At 38.3% G+C, this 16484-nt stretch overlaps 1 protein-coding gene across 21 annotated transcripts in view; it reads left to right on the top strand.

The window, feature by feature from the left end:
* Positions 1 to 16484, top strand: part of NLGN1 (neuroligin 1) — a 913900-nt gene that overhangs the window by 207759 nt on the left and 689657 nt on the right. For 10 of the 21 annotated variants that reach the window (XM_058295343.1, XM_058295351.1, XM_058295354.2 and 7 more), the window contains exon 2: positions 1180 to 1991. In XM_058295343.1, the coding sequence (XP_058151326.1) occupies positions 1499 to 1991 (493 nt within the window). In that variant the 5' untranslated portion in view covers positions 1180 to 1498. Of the gene's footprint in view, positions 1 to 841; positions 969 to 1179; positions 1992 to 2430; positions 2491 to 16484 lie in introns of those variants that run through there. The other 11 variants (XM_058295334.1, XM_058295342.1, XM_058295346.1 and 8 more) reach the window with 3 other exon arrangements.

The raw sequence follows: 16484 nt of genomic DNA on the forward strand, positions 1-16484 counted from the left end.
CAGACTAGCACTTCCTCAGGAATCATCCCATAACGTGACAGAATTGAAGTATCCTAATACAAATCAACATTATTATTTTCAAAGTAAGAACTTTAAAAGGTTGCTTGAGCAGAGAATACAAATTTTCTGAGTTATATGCTATTTTGCAGTTAATATAAGATTACACTGTGAATTGCACTGCACTAAATGTTACCTTTTATTCTGATGCATTTTTAGTTGAACTGTGTAAACAGTGTTAGATGTTTGATTAGTGTTAATATGTAAGATGCAATGATTAGGTATGATTGTTGTTTCAAAATACCAAACTCCTTTTTGTATTCCTCCTTTGCTCTCTAACAGACTGAGAGAACAGAATTTATAATTTAAAATATATTGATTTTGAGCCATAAATTAATCTTCAGATTTCAAAGTTATTGTCATCTAAAATAATAGCTAGATGGTAAAATAACTTTTGTGTATTAAAATCATGTCAACTTCTATCTTCCATAAAATGTGTCTAAAGCCATTTTGTCTTTTCAATTCTTGAACCTTAATTTAAGGTAGGGGGCTTATAGCCAATGGTTTTGTACAAGCATCTGAGAAACAACAGCAAGGAGGGTGGCCTTATAAGGGAGTTGCTTAAATGATCACAGTTAACTAGTTAGCTTTCTTGTTCTAACTTTAGCTTTGTTTTTGTCTAGATAACAAGGAATAGTGGAACATGTTTTCGTTTGTTTGCTTTTCCATATAAACAGTCATTCTTAAAGAGTTTATTTATGTGCCCCTAATTCTTAATTAATTTTGAAAATTTTTTCTGCTATTGATTTCTGATTTTGAGTATGTTTGCTGATTAATTCTGTAGTTACTTGAAGTGATTGACAACTATCAATGAAGGGGAAGTTTCACACATGGTCACCAGCATTTTAAAAGTACTTTACTAAGAAATACTCCTGGAACTGTATTTTGACAAGGTCTGCATCCCCTTAAATGTATGTAAAATCAGCAGGCAAGTTTCTCAATAATCTAATGATCAGTTATTTCCCTTGTCATCACATGTCAAGCCATAATTTTCCTCTGGTAGTATTTAACTTACCTGACTCTTGCCACTATTAATGTATTCCTGTAGCTTGTAAAACATCTAGTTATCACCCTGTCTATTTTAGCTTGTTCATACTAATGATTTATTTCCATTTTCTCTAGGATATAGACCGCAGCTAACTGGATTTGATTTATAAGAGGGAAAACTACAGTCAATGGCCACTCTCACCACGTTGCTACTGTGGAAAACAGAATGGTCAATAGAATATGGTCTGATAAATAGAGATGATTGAAGATGCTGCTTCAATACATGTGGAATCAATGGGAGATACTTGCTGCATGAGGAGCTTTCTGAGCTTTTCTCGATAAGCCCACATTTAAGAATTTGGAGGCATAGTTTACCATTATACAGTTTTTCTCAAGTGGATACAAATACGTTTACCTCACTGTAACCAGACAAATAGACAACTAATGTGGGACCATGGCACTGCCCAGATGCACATGGCCAAATTATGTTTGGAGAGCTATGATGGCATGCTTGGTACACAGGGAACTGGGCGTCTCATTGACTCTCTGTATGTTTGGATGTTTGCTTCAGGCTGCTCATGTGCTCTCACAAAAATTGGATGATGTGGACCCGCTGGTGACTACCAACTTTGGCAAGATTAGAGGGATTAAGAAAGAACTCAATAATGAAATTTTGGGGCCTGTTATTCAGTTTCTTGGGGTTCCATATGCAGCCCCACCAACAGGAGAACATCGTTTTCAGCCTCCGGAGCCACCATCTCCTTGGTCAGATATCAGGAATGCCACTCAGTTTGCTCCTGTGTGTCCCCAGAATATCATTGATGGCAGACTGCCAGAAGTCATGCTTCCTGTGTGGTTTACGAATAACTTGGATGTGGTTTCTTCTTATGTACAAGACCAGAGTGAAGACTGCCTATATTTAAACATTTATGTCCCAACTGAGGATGGTGAGTTTATTGCAGGAAAAACAGGAAGATATATTTATGTTTTTCTTTTCTATTCTAAGTTCTAACAATATTAATTCATGCCTATTGGTAGCATGCATGGCTTTTCCTGTTGGCACGTAGACATATTTTACATGCGTGCATGCCGCTCTTTTTGTTTACGTGTATTGGTGTATCTGTTATTTTTTTCCAATGCCTACTCATTTCTTTCTTCCACAGCACGTATATTTAGGTAGAAATGGGTTCCTAATTCCATTTCCTACCGAATGACTTCTGAGAAGATGCATCAACATTTCTCCATTGCATGTGCAGGCTCAACAAATTGGGGATCTTTCGCACTCAGTATACGCAGGAGCATATTAAGTTAGATAGTGGTGTTGCATGTTCCAGCAGTCTGTGATGGAGCGCCATGTTATTTTCTAGTCTTCTATTCATTTTTCAGTAAAAAGAATATCCAAGGAATGTGCCAGAAAACCCGGCAAGAAAATATGTAGAAAAGGAGGTATGTATAAAAGTGGAAATAAAAAATGGGGGAAAAAGCTTGCAGAAGAACAAGATACTCTCCCTAAGGATGATTTGCTGATTCTGGGAAAAGGATGATTAGGTGATATTTGGAATTTAATGAGGTCTGTCAAGGAAAAGAAAGATGGCTAAGGAAAGTTCTAGCTGTGGAGATAACATTGGCAAAGCTCATTGGTGGTGCCTGTGTGTTCTTTCTGGTGCTGGTAGCATAGATAACAGCTGAACCTGCTTTGAGTCTGTGTATAGAGGAGGAGATACTTAGGATAATATGTTACCTGGAAGGAACCCAACCTGAGTTGCATTATGACTGGTCTCTGAGCCCTTTACAATAGATATTATTTTCTGATTCTCTTAAAATTTACCAGTTAAGCCACAAACCTAGTTTTTTTTTTGTTGTTTGTTTGTTTAGTCTTATCTCCTGACCACCCAGTGGATTTTCTAATCAAAGGGGTAAATTAGCAGTAACTATTGGGCAATTTCCATTTTTGCATATGGTATTTTTTTTCCTGAGTCTTTAGTTATTTGTCCAGAAGAGACCATGATTTTGCAGGTTTTATACCAAATATTTACAGTCTTAAAATTACTGTAACGTTTTTATATTTGTGTTAAACAATTTTAAACAGAGAGAACATGACTCAGAAGCTACAATTAAATCAACCTTCAAAGCATCCTCTAGCCAGACTGAACAAACGTAGACACTGACAGCTGCAAGCTTGCATCTGAATGTGGCTTGTGCACACTACAGCTTTATATAACATCCAGTAAATCACTCATAGGAGAGTATAGTTTTCTGTGGCAGTAAATCATCTAAGTGTTATTTTGACCTTATTCATAACTTTGTGGAATTTCCAATCTTCATACAGAAGTCATATTAATATTCTAGTGCTGCACATTCTCTCTCTCTGTGTACTTCGAATCTCCTGGCCGGACCAAGTCAGATTCCATTACGACATCCTTGTGGAGGTGGGGGTGGGGAGTGTCTAAACTGTTCTTTTTTACTGGGACTACATTATATGGAAGAAGGTCATGTAACAAAATTCTCAACTGCAGATCAGCAGTATTTGCGATAAATTGAGTTTTGTTTCTTTGTTGATTTTGTTCTTGTTTCTTTGGTAATGCTGTTAGTAATGGGATATAATCTTTATTTTTTAATTGATGCCATGATTTGTATTAACGGTATGGCTACTTATAAAGATAGATAAGGAGACAACAAAAGTGTTTGAAAAAACTAAGAAAAGTCTCTTGTTTTTCCCAAAACAAGAGAATAACTGCAGTAATTTACATGTCTTCAGCTCATGTACAATACTGCAGTGGTTATTATTATGCAGCTCATCAAGCATGTGTAATTAGCTAAGTGACTTTCGCCTCCTATCACAAAGATGTTGATTCACAAAGTCATAAATAAAGATGCTATTGAAGAATGCATAAATAGAGTATTATACACAAAAGTATGTACAATCAAAAAAAAAAAAAGATAAGGACATCAAAAGGTAAGCTAGTGTGTTAGAAAGTGACCTTTCTTCTCATATATAACTTTAGAGGAGAAGGGGTTTATTGGAAAATTCTTCATTGTTCATAGACTGTTGGTTCTATCTTCTTTACGAAAAAATTGGTAAAGTGGTATGTGGACCTGTGTCATTTACTTGGCAAACTTTAATTTATAATCAACCTGTGGACAACTTCTCTAGTTGCCCACCTTGGCCTGTATGGTCTAGTCCAAATCTATGGTGTAAACATTCAAAAAAAATGTATATTTTGCATTGAAATTTAATATCCTGTTATTATTCAGTAAGTTCTGCTCACCTATTAGCAGTTTGCATAATATCTCAAATTCTAAATAATTTAAATGCAATTTCCCATATAGTCTTTTAAAAATAAACAAAGCTTTAGGTCTTTTAATTATAGTGGTAGAAAGTTTTTCCCAAACTTTTTATTTTGATTTTCTTCTTCCCTATCATGAAGGGTCTTTTTAGGTCACTTGAAAAAACCATTTTATCCTGGTTCAAGAAATTATGAGTCATTTCTTTTCTAAATATGCAAATAAACTGACATATACTATATACAGAATATACTTTTTCAGCAGAGTTCCAGAAGTTTTTAAGTTAAAGTTCAGAAATTATAGGAATAAGTATGTAGCTTCCTATTTAGTTGCTAATGAAATGATAATTTATCTATTTTTTTTGGTTTGGCTTCTAAATACACAATTATCTGTGCTTGCTATATTCATTCAAAACTATTTCCTAATTCTGTCTTAAAACCCAGGTACTCTTCAAGGGAGTGAATAATAAATGGTACAGACAAAAATCCCTTTTCCTGTGGAACTCACATTTTAGCTTTTTAATAAAGAACAAAGTATTTTCTGTCCTTTGGTTTGTCTAAGAGGAAGAAAATCTCCTCCCTCCTCCAAGACATTTCTTGTTATAATTTTTAAGCAGAGCTTTTGTAGAATTTTCTGAATCAATTGAGGAAAAAAAAACCCACCTTTTTTTTAAAAATCAACAGGCTGCCTGTCTTTTAAAACAGGTCCCAGTTGCACTTTTTAATCTATGTTTTTATATTTCCCATGATAGTTTTAACCATATGTTAATTACTCTCCAGATATTTCTTCAGGGCTTTATCCTTGCTCAGTTGAAAGGAAGAATGAAAGCTTAAAATGAGATGACTGTCAACATTTGGGCAAATAGGCAGATAATATTTTGATAGGAACTAGAATTTGGGTGGGGAAACAGACATCTGCCTTTATATGTTAGGTGCTTTGTGTAAGTTAGCCACTTAATGATCACAACAATCTAATGAGAAAAGCATACTATTATCTCTTTTTTACAAATATTAGATGTGTTTCTATTATAATAGATAACTTCCTGTAGATGGCTTCTATAGCAAAGGTTTGCATCTCTCTATCCTTTCTCCCTCCCCTCTTGCATTTACGAACATATTATGCATTCTTTTAGTATTTCCATTGACATAGTTATACAGCCTTAAATTTCATGTTGAAATTTATTGGCAACTGATTTCCCAGGAAACATGCTCAGTACCCATTTTAATCGATACTTTTAAATAACATGTAGGTTTCCCCTGATCACAGTCCTAACTATGATCCCAACAAATTCCTCCCTGATCCTGTCACAGAGTAGCTTTAACTTGCTTAAGTTTCACTTCCTTTCCCTAGGTTGCTGTCTTGTGAGAGCTGTTTACAAATGGTAAAGTGCCCAAATATTAGACAGTAAATGTGAAAGGAAGCAGTAAGGGACCCAGAGAATTCACAAATTGACTTATAGATGCTTTTAGAGATGTGTAGTCTCGTATTTCTCCAGTAGTATGACTGTAATTGGCAAAGCTCTTCTGAGATGAATGCAGAATTCGTTTTCATTTTGCAGTTGTGAGAAATTGTTAAATCTGCTTTTTCATTTACTCCCGTTTTTTATTAAGCAAAAAATATTAGAATCTTTGTACACGGCTCTCGTAAAGTTCTTTAACTCCTTGAGCATTTTATTCTTGATTTTCATTAGTATTTTATTTTTTCATGCTCTGCTTAATATTCTTTACCTGAGATAATATTACATTCATTCAAGAACATTTCCATAAATTTAGGGTTTATTTCAATGGTTGTTTGATATGGAGATTGATTTTTCCTTATTTAAATATGCATAATAATGACTGCTATCATCATCGGTGATTTAGGCTTTAGGATTTAGGATTATTTTCCAGAATACCCTTTTATTCTTGCTTATAAATCTCTTATTTATTTATTCATTAAACATATATTTATTGAGTGCTAACTCTGAGTAGTGTTCTAGGCCCAAAAGATATATCAGTGTACAGATTGTGTACAGGAAACAACCAAATTAAAATGATGTTAGAAAGTGAAAAATTAGAAGAGTATGGAAGACCAAAAGTGCTGGTGTGGAGGCTGACGCTAATTTTAAACAAGATGGTAAGGGCAAATTGGTCTCATTTGAGCAAAGCCCTGAAGAAGATGAGGTGAAGATCTGGGAAAAGAGCTAGTGCAGAGGCATTAGGGTGGAGTCTGCAGTGCCTAATTAAGGATCAACTATGAGGTTAGCGTATATGGAATGAGAGATAAAAAGGATATGAGGTCAGAGGAAACAAATCATGTTGGGTCTCTATTGGCATATGTGTGGCTTAGGGTTTTACTCTGAGTGACACGGGCAGACATCAGAGGACTTCAAGCACAGAAATGCTATCACTTGACTATTTTGAAATGATCACTCTGGCCGAGTCGATTGTACAAAAGCATGGAAAAACTCGGAGAGCTATCAAGAGGCTCCTGCAGATAAGGGATGAGCCTGATCCAGGACCAGACCACACTAGTGTGGTAACAGTAAAATTGTTCAATATTTTGAACATCACATTTCCTAATCAGTTTGTTGGGGACTGTGACAGAAAAATAGAGTTCAAAGAAGATTCCTAGATTTTTGATCTGAGTAACATGAAGAATACATTTTCTATCAATTAAGGTGGAAAAGGAGGAAGGTAAAGTCGTTTGAGGGAGGCATGGTAAAAAGATCATGAGTTTAGTTTTGGACATGTTAAATTTGAGTAGACTCTGAGACATCAAAGTGCTAGTTTGAAGTTTGGGAGTGTGGTCTGGTGAAAATATAAGTTTGGGAGCCATAGTGCTTTAGAAGGTAAATATTTAAAGTTGTGAGATTAAGTGAGAATAAAAGGAAGTGAATGAAGGTAGAGAAAAGAAAAAGACACCAAGGGCTAAACCATATGGGTATTCCAACATTAAGAGTTCTAAGAGAAGAGAAGGAATAGGCACAGGAGAGAGAGAAACAGTTACTTGTGATATGAGAAGTAAAACTTTTTTTTCCCCTTCTTCATTTATCCTTGAAGCTAAGTAAAGAAAATTCATCAAAGTAGAAAAAGTGATCAACTCAGCCAATGCAGTTTAGTGGGATGATGAGGATCTGACACACTGGAGTGAGTCTAAGACAGAATGGGAGAAGATTTAGAGGCTGAGCATAAATTAGAGTTTTGCCCTAGAAAGGAGAAGAATAAATAGGGAAGTAAGGTAATAAAGGTTGTTTTGTTATTACAGATCAAGATGGAAGAAAAAGGGAATGTTTTCATATAGTAGGGAAGAAACAGTAATGTAAGAGAGCGATGGTAGAGTTAATGAGTCAATATCCTTGAGTTGGTGAGAGAGATGGAGTGTAATACAAAATGGGAGGTTCTGGATGAAAAGAGCATGGATAATAAAAATTAACATATAGCTAGGCAATATACAAGGATATGAATTCACGGGTAGAAGTGGTAGTGGGGTCCCAGCATGTTCTGATTGTTTCAATTTTAAGTGTTTGGTATATAATATTAGGAGAAATGGAGATGGAATAACATTAGTGAGCTCTTGCTATGCTCTAGTCATTTGATCTTACTGATTTATTTAATATCACAGCAATCCTATGAGATGTTTATTCTCATTTTATGAATGCAGAAATCGAGGAAAAAGAGCTTAAAATGCCTTGCTCAAAATATACACTTTATTTCTTTGAGGAGATTGTTTTAGAATGAAGAGAACAAAACAGAACGACAGAGAGGGCAAGAGCAACAGCAGCAATCTGCCGATATGCCATCCCCAGATCAAAAGAGGAAGAGAAAATGGTGGCCCATATGCCAATAGAAAATGTCACTACTCACTGAAATAATTACAATTTTTTGGTTCTTTGGGGGTGTAAAGATGAATAGGAAACCATACTGAACCTGATTTGTTTACATATTTGAATTAATACCCTTGAAAAACTGTGATCACTTCTAAAAACTGAACATCCTAAGTTGGAACTCTGAAATGAATGAGATCTAAAGGTTATCAGATTTTAAAAAACAACATCAGATGTTCCATTGTTTACTGGCAGGCAGAAAGAGTTTCCTGAAGTAAATGATTAGAAGACCATTATACTTGTCCTACTCAATTGTTCCACAGAATGAATGCTTCTTTCCCCCCCTGCAGAAACTGGGGCTGCCACATAAATCCTTTGTTGAAACTGCTATCCTTTCTTCAGTCCTATGCCTATTCAATATAATATCTTTTCCTTGCATTGTTTTCACATAACCTAGATTAACAATTATGATGTGACTTTTGTTTTGATTCTTATTTGTATTACTTATTATGACAGATTTGGTTGCTAATCATTTAATGTTTTTTTTTCTATGAATACTTTCTCCCCCTCCCCCCCCCCCCCCCCCCCCCCCGCCCTATGGTGATACCTGCTAAAGAGTTTAGGAAATGACCCATTTCAAAAATTATACAAGTATATAAATTTGTTAGAAACAATCACATAACTCATTCTGGATCTGATAATCTTAAACTCTGGAGTAGATATGAATGCATCATTTCTAATAACAAACCTTCACAAAGCCGTTTATAAGTGGACAAAGTACTTTATACTTTATATAACCCTTCCACTTTTTTTTTTGGTTTGAAAATTATTGCTTATTGGGGTTAATTAACTAACCCAAAATCACATGGCTGCTAGTGAGGAGCCCTGGGGCCCCTGTCCAAATCATGACCCCAAATTTCGTGTGCTGTCTACCTTCACTGCGCTGGTGCTTCTTTTGCTTTCCTGAGAAGTTTCTTTAATTTGTTTTTAAGCATTTTTTCTATCAAGGTAGGATACTATGCAGCATGCCAGATGCTTCTAAATATCCAACTGTTTGACTCTGTGTAGACAAAATGATCCAGATTTTTTTTCCCTTTCCTTGAATTTTAAACATTTCATCCAGATGGTTGCTTACATGCAAACATGGTTTTAGTTAAAATTAAGATCCTACCAATTTAAAGGGTTGATTTTCAATTCCACTTCTCTTTGTCACATTTAGAAAATTGGACAAAGTTCTTTTTAAAATAATTTTTAATTTAAGATCTATTTCTATGTTTACTGTAATCTTACTCATCTGCTATCTATGTAATGATAGCATTAGAACAACTTAATTACTACGGCCCATCATGTTCATTAAAGCATGTAAAATGTTGCAAAAATGAGTTTAAACAATGAAGAAAAGAATTCTTAAGAAAAGGAGCTGGGATCATTGCAACCATAATAATATTTTCAAAAGTAGAAAATCTTGATAAATGAACAAAGGTCTTAATTTGATGCTTCCCATCCCAGGACTGAGGAAGAACTCTTCCTTCTGTTATTCTTTTTTGCTTTGAGGCAAAGGCCTTTGAGGTGATTACAACAAAAAGGAAATAACATGTTGCCTCCTAGTCCTAGGCAGATGACACAAAATGCCTTCTTTCTTTCCTCTTTTTCTCACAAAACAGCTCCCATTCTGTTTTCCCCCCCAAAACTTCAGTCTCCGCTTCTAGAATCTTCTTTCCCAGTTGCTTGAATTGGCACGTGGAGGGAGGAGGAGAGGGGCCAGGACATTAGTATGAGCAGCACAAGGATGGCCCTCGGGTGCATAACACAGCCCTGCCAGTAGAGAGGACAGGTACGTGCATACTCTATGCTCAGAAGAGGGAGGGGGGCCTTGGAATAATCATTATGAGCTTACATGCTCTTCCTGATTTGGATGCATGGACCTCTCAAGAATGACATGTTCCTGGAGGGTGGTCCTTACAAGAGGAATGCCAATAGCTAGTTCTAACTGTCCATTCCTGCTACTGCTAAGTTCCACTCCCATCTTCTTCCGTTCCCCAACTTTCCAGGCACTGAGCAGATCAGGCTTCAATTGCAGCAGTGAGCTTTCATCAAAGAGAACTGCTATGTTGAGATAGTAATTTACAAGCTGGGCAAATCCTGAGGTTTCTGAGGTGCCTCTAGGCTAGCGGCCAATCGGCCTTCCAAGCGCTCCCTTGAGCTACCGCCACTCCCCACCATCAGGCATACCCCGGCTCACACATACTGGACACATCAGAACAGCTAGGCTTTCATCTCTTATTCACAGAGGGAATCCACCTATAATGCTAAGTTATATATATTTTAAAGGGGAGCTGGTAGTGGATTCTGCTACTTAAAAGTTTGAAAGTCACGAATTTAGGGAATTAACTTCATTTCAATGAAAATATTTTTATTTATAAATTTGGATTCTGAGAAGAAAGTTTTCTCCTATAAGGGCGACTTAAAATATTTTGTATTCAAACTTACACTGATTTTCAGGGAAGAGATTTTTGTTTTCTGTTTTTATTTTATGAAGACCTTTGGCCGCCTATGGAATTTAGCAATGTTCATTTTGAGATGGAAGAAACAACTTTGCAGAATGGTTAGTGGAGTCAGACTTTCATTTCTTTTTAAAAAAGATTTATTTATTTATTTAATCCCCCCCCCCCACAGTTGTCTGTTCTCTGTGTCTATTTGCTGCGTCTTGTTTCTTTGTCTGCTTCTGTTGTCGTCAGCGGCACAGGAAGTGTGGGTGGCGCCATTCCTGGGCAGGCTGCACTTTCTTTCGCGCTGGGTGACTCTCCTTACGGGTGCACTCCTTGCGTGTGGGGCTCCCCTACACGGGGAACATCCCTACCTGGCAGGGCACTCCTTGCACGCATCAGCACTGCGCGTGGGCCAGCCCGGGGTTTGAACCTTGGACCTCCCATGTGGTAGACGGATGCCCTAACCACTGGTCCAAGTCCGTTTCCCCAGACTTTCATTAAATGGAAACTTTGATCATCCCAAGCAGGGCTTTACTCTTGTTAATTTATGTATCATTATTTTTGCTGGAGGTGCTCTGCTTTGAGTGCTGCGTCCTAAAGACATTGCCTCGATTTTCCCTGGGTGGCTGTTCCTCTATTTTAGTTGAAGCCTGCTCTAGGCAAAGTCCCATGTCATACTGGAGGTATGCTTGGGCCCGGCACCTTCTTTGCCATCAGGGAGCTTTCAGTGCAATGACAGTCTGCTAGTAAAAAGAATGAAGGCATTTTTGTTGGCAGCCAGGTACAAATTGCCAAGTAAATGTAAGTCTGCTGATATTTGGCATTGTGTTCCCTATAATAAAACATTTAATTAAATCTTTAAATGTGTATGGAGCACAAAATATGCACATCAGAATAAAACACATCAGGCATAACCAAAACTATAATTATATAAGCCCTGTTGCCTGAGCCCACCTTAGTTGTTCTGCCAAGAAGCAATGGTTTTGAACTTTCTATCCATCTGTTTCAGGGGGGAAAAGCCTGCACTATACCTGTACAAATCTTTTTAACACTTAGGAATGCTTTGGCTACTGATACAACAGCTGCTGAATTACTGTACTACAGGCTGCTGCTTCCAGAGGTAAAAGTAACAGCTGCTGCTTTGGGCTTCTTTTCATACTTTTGTTGAATATATGCTCTGTGCAAGGCCCTGTAGTAGGTCTCAGAGATACAGAGATGAAGGAGACATTACAAAGTTTCCCTCAAAGAACTCACTTCTCCTGGCTGGGGGAGGCAGATACAGAAAGCGAGCATGACAATGTCGCCAGCACCCTGGAGAAGGGAAGCAAGGGGCATTATGGGAACACAGAGTAGGAGAGGCACCTTTGGTTTAGAGGCATCAGAGAGATTTTGTGAAATCGTTCCTTCACACAAATGCCCAAGAATGAATATCATTTCTCATTGCCTTTAAAGCCTATTTTTGCTGTTTGTGGGATCATTCTACTGAGTAAGTCTCTTTATGTCTGTATACAAGTATGTCTTCTCCTTTTTTCCAGATATTAGTTTTTTCTCAGTTTTCTAATCTTGCCTGGCTTTAGCAATGCTCTTTTCCCACTTCTGATGTGCTGCATCTGATCTGTAACGGACTGGAAAACTGAGTAACCACGCTCATTTTTTTTAGACTTGTTTGTGAAATAAGAAATAGGCTCAAAATGAGGGTCTCCACTATGAGTAACATATGACAACTTAAACACATAGATGTTGTTAGAAAGTCATTTTGTTTGATTTTATGTTCTGAATTACTGAAGCTGATAAAAAGTGAGATGAGTGAGGTATTTACTGAAAGTGACTACAGGGACCACCTCTCTCTTCCCAGGTGACCTTTCAGGAGCATGCACAGGTATCATTTATCCTTTATACTCAGGGCATCTGCAGACATGTCGTTCTACCTCACTACATGCCTTCCTCCTTCTTCATTTCCCTCAGCCTAATTGGGAGCCACCATCATTTTTTGCCTGAACCACCACAGTAGCCAGCTCTTCCTATTTCCATCCCTGCCTCTTGCAATTCTTTTTCCACATAGTAGCCAGTGTGATCTTTATTTATTTATTTATTTTTTTAAAAAGTTTTTTTAAAAATTTATTTCTCTCCCCTTCCCCACCCCCCAGTTGTCTGCTCTCTGTGTCCATTCGCTGCGTGTTCTTCTGTGACTGCTTCTATCCTTATCAACGGCACCGGGGGGCTGTTTCTTTTTGTTGTGTCATCTTGTTGTGTCAGCTCTCTGTGTGTGCAGCGCCATTCTTAGGCAGACTGCACTTCCTTTCGCGCTGGGCGGCTCTCCTTACAGGGTGCACTCCTTGCGCGTGGGCGGGGGACATCCCTGCGTGGCATGGCACTCCTTCTGCACATCAGCACTGTGCATGGGCCAGCTCCACACGGGTCAAAGAGGCCCGGGGTTTGAACCTCTGCCCTCCCATGTGGTAGACGGATGCCCTATCCATTGGACCAAGTCTGCTTCCCTGATCTTTACTTTAAAGCAGAGGTTCTTAACAAGGGGTCCATGAGCTTGAATTGAAATTCAAACAAAACATTATTCTTGTGGGGATGTGTTGGTGTAGCTGTGATTATATTTATTAAATGATATACAGTATAGTGGGGACTTAGTAAGGGGTCTGTGGTTTTCACCTGACTGGCAAAGGGGTCTATGGAACAAAAAATATTAAGAATCCCTGCTTTAAAGTCTGAAATTAGATCATATCACCCCTCTCTCCATCCTCTTCAAGGGTTTCCTATTGTTTTTAGAACAAATGTAGAGCTCCTTACCATGGTAGATTAGACCTTGCATGATGATGCATGCCCTCCTGTCTTATTTTCTGGACTGCTATGACAAATCCCACTCAACAGGTAGCCTAAACAACAGGAATTTATTGTTCACAATTTTGAAGACTAGGAGTCCAACATCGTGGTGTTGTGGTTATTGCCAGGCCGGGCTTTCTCCTCAGTGTTTAGTGTTCTGGAGATAACTTGCCAGCAATCCATGGTGTTGCTTGGCTTGGAGATGCGTCTCTGCCTCTGCCATATGGTGATCTTTCTCTGCTTCTCTGGCTCCTCCTAACTCAATTTTCTCTGCTTATAAGTACTCCTGCCATGTGTATTAAGGCCCATCCTGATTCTATTTTGCCTCATCCAAATAAAATCTTTCAAGATCCTATTAACAAATGAACTCATGCCTACAGGACCCAGAGTTAGGATTTGAATATATCTTTGTGTGTGTGGAGGGGGTGGTGGTGAGGGAGAGCATAATTCAATCTACCACAGTACCTCTCCAATTTCCTACCATGTCCTTTCTCCTTTACTCTCTACATTCTCACCCTACTCATCTATTTTTGATTTCTGGAACTAGCCAATCTCTAGCCTACCTTAGGCTAAAACTTGTCATTCCTTCTATCTTAAATGTACAACATCTACCTCTTCTAAGTCTTATAATTCAAGTCTGGCAAAATGCCACCTCATCAAAGCAGCCTTTGCTGACCATGCTTTTCCACCAGTTATTCTATTTTACATCACTCTGGTTACTTTATTTATTACATTTTAATCTTCATATGAAATCATCTTATTCATTTATGTGCTTGCATGTTTACTCTCTGTCTGCTCCAGTGGAACATTTCTCTTTTGTTCACTGATTCCTTAGCACCCACTCCAATGCCTGACACAGAGTAGATTCAATAAATATTCACTGAAGACATAAACAGCCTTAAGAAACAAGGCACCTTGTTGGAAAGAACTTCCATGCCTCCCACCAGCTGCCTTTATCTGAGTAATGCTATACCTGCTATCATTCCTCACCAGACATAGTTAGTAAGAATATATTCTATTTCTCTGTGCCATGCAATCACCATTCATGTATGGAACGGCATTCCCAAAATGAAGAAAATTTTAAAGCCAACATCAGAGTCCTTAACTAAGAAATAACAGTGTTCAGTGGCTCAGTGTCTGACAGATATAACCTGGAGTCTGTTGCAGGGGCCCTTGGGGCTGAGTGGCTGCCAACAGCAAAGGCTCTTGGCTCTCTGCCTATGCACGTTGCTGCCTGCCTTACTGCTGCCTCTGCACTGAATTTATATTTTAATACAGGACGCCAACAATGCATTTGTATAATAACAACCCAGAAGAGGATTTTCCTTTTCCTGGCCAGAAGCTTCACTTCCCTTCCCACCTTCTAATTAAATTTTCTTTTCCTCTATCAATTCCAGCTTCTTTCCCCTAACAAGTGTCTCTTCAATTCTAATACTTTCCTTTTCTTTCTCTTTGTTCTACTATCTACCTCTGTAATAGGGCTTTTGGGCAGGGTTTCCTCTAAAGCATTTCATTTGGGGTTACCGAAGAACCAGAGCCCAAGTATTAAGGTGACCTGAGAAGAGGTCTAACTGAGTGTCTTTAGGAGTTTACTATTTATCATGGTCTCTAAGTACTTTATTTATTTATTTTTTAAAGATTTATTTATTTATTTCTCTCCCCTTCCCCTCCCCCACCCCGGTTGTCTGTTCTCTGTGTCTATTTGCTGTATCTTCTTTATCCGCTTCTGTTGTTGTCAGTGGCACGGGAATCTGTTTCTTTTTGTTGCGTCGTCTTGTTGTGTCAGCTCTCTGTGTGTGCGGCACCATTCCTGGGCAGGCTGCACTTTCTTTCACGCTGGGCAGCTCTCCTTACGGGGCACACTCCTTGTGCGTGGGGCTCCCCTACGTGGGGGACACCCCTGCGTGGCAGGGCACTCCTTGTGCGCATCAGCACTGTGCATGGGCCAGCTCCACACGGGTCAAGGAGGCCCGGGGTTTGAACTGCCGACCTCCCATATGGTAGACGGATGCCCTAACCACTGGGCCAAGTCCGCCGCATCTAGGTACTTTATATCACCATTACCATACATATCTGTCCAGAGATTTAGTTTGCTCTTTTTTTTTTTTTGCTTTATTAGCTGTTAGGAACTTCTGGCGTTCTCAGGAAAAGGCAGAAATCACTTTATATAGGGGAGCAAACCAGAAAGGGAACCTTATTGTACAGTACCATAAGCAAGTTTTTGGAATGTGGTCTTTGTCCAATTAATAGTCAATAGAGGAAGGAGCATTTTAAATATGGCAGGTAATTGACAGCTTCAGTCACTGAGAGAAATGGAGAGGGCCATGGATTTTCTAGAGAACTATGGAGGCTGAATCTGGTCTGCTAGAGATGGGGAGGCATAGAAAGGAGTATAAACCCAAAACCTCTCAATCGAGTTCAAGAGACAAAGCTGATGGTAAGATAGACTAGAACTATGTCCCAGAAAACATTGCAGAGCTAATGGAGAAGAGGGTGTTGGCTTCAAGGCAGAGCTTCATGGGCAGGCAACCTGTGCAGTCACACCTCATCCTATGCTCAGAACAGCTCCACATTTGGCTGAGTGCTCTGCTGCCACTGTCTTGAAAGTCTTAAAAATTTTTGATCAAGAAGTAGTTCCCACATTTTTATTTTCCCTGAGCCTGATAAATTATGTAGCCAGTATTGTTTTCTTGTCTTAATTGGCATTTTCCCCATGTTGATTAGCAAATGATGCTCATATAATTCTAAGAGATAGTAGAATAGAAACCCTCTGTGTGTGTTAGGTAGTTACTAGTAGATTAAAATTCTCAACTAAAATTTTAAAGCATTTGTGTTTAAACCTTTGCAGTTAATTCCCTTCACATCAGTGAGGAAAGTAAAAAACAAAAGAGGACGTATTGTAACTTAGGGAAATCATTTTTTTCTTTCTTATTCCTATTTTTATTCATTTGTTCATTCTGTCATCAGTTATTGGACATCTCATATATTCTCAGGACTATGCTATATGCTGAAGATATAAACAAGAC

Source organism: Dasypus novemcinctus, chromosome 4, assembly GCF_030445035.2.
Source record: "Dasypus novemcinctus isolate mDasNov1 chromosome 4, mDasNov1.1.hap2, whole genome shotgun sequence".
Classification (NCBI taxonomy): domain Eukaryota; kingdom Metazoa; phylum Chordata; class Mammalia; order Cingulata; family Dasypodidae; genus Dasypus; species Dasypus novemcinctus.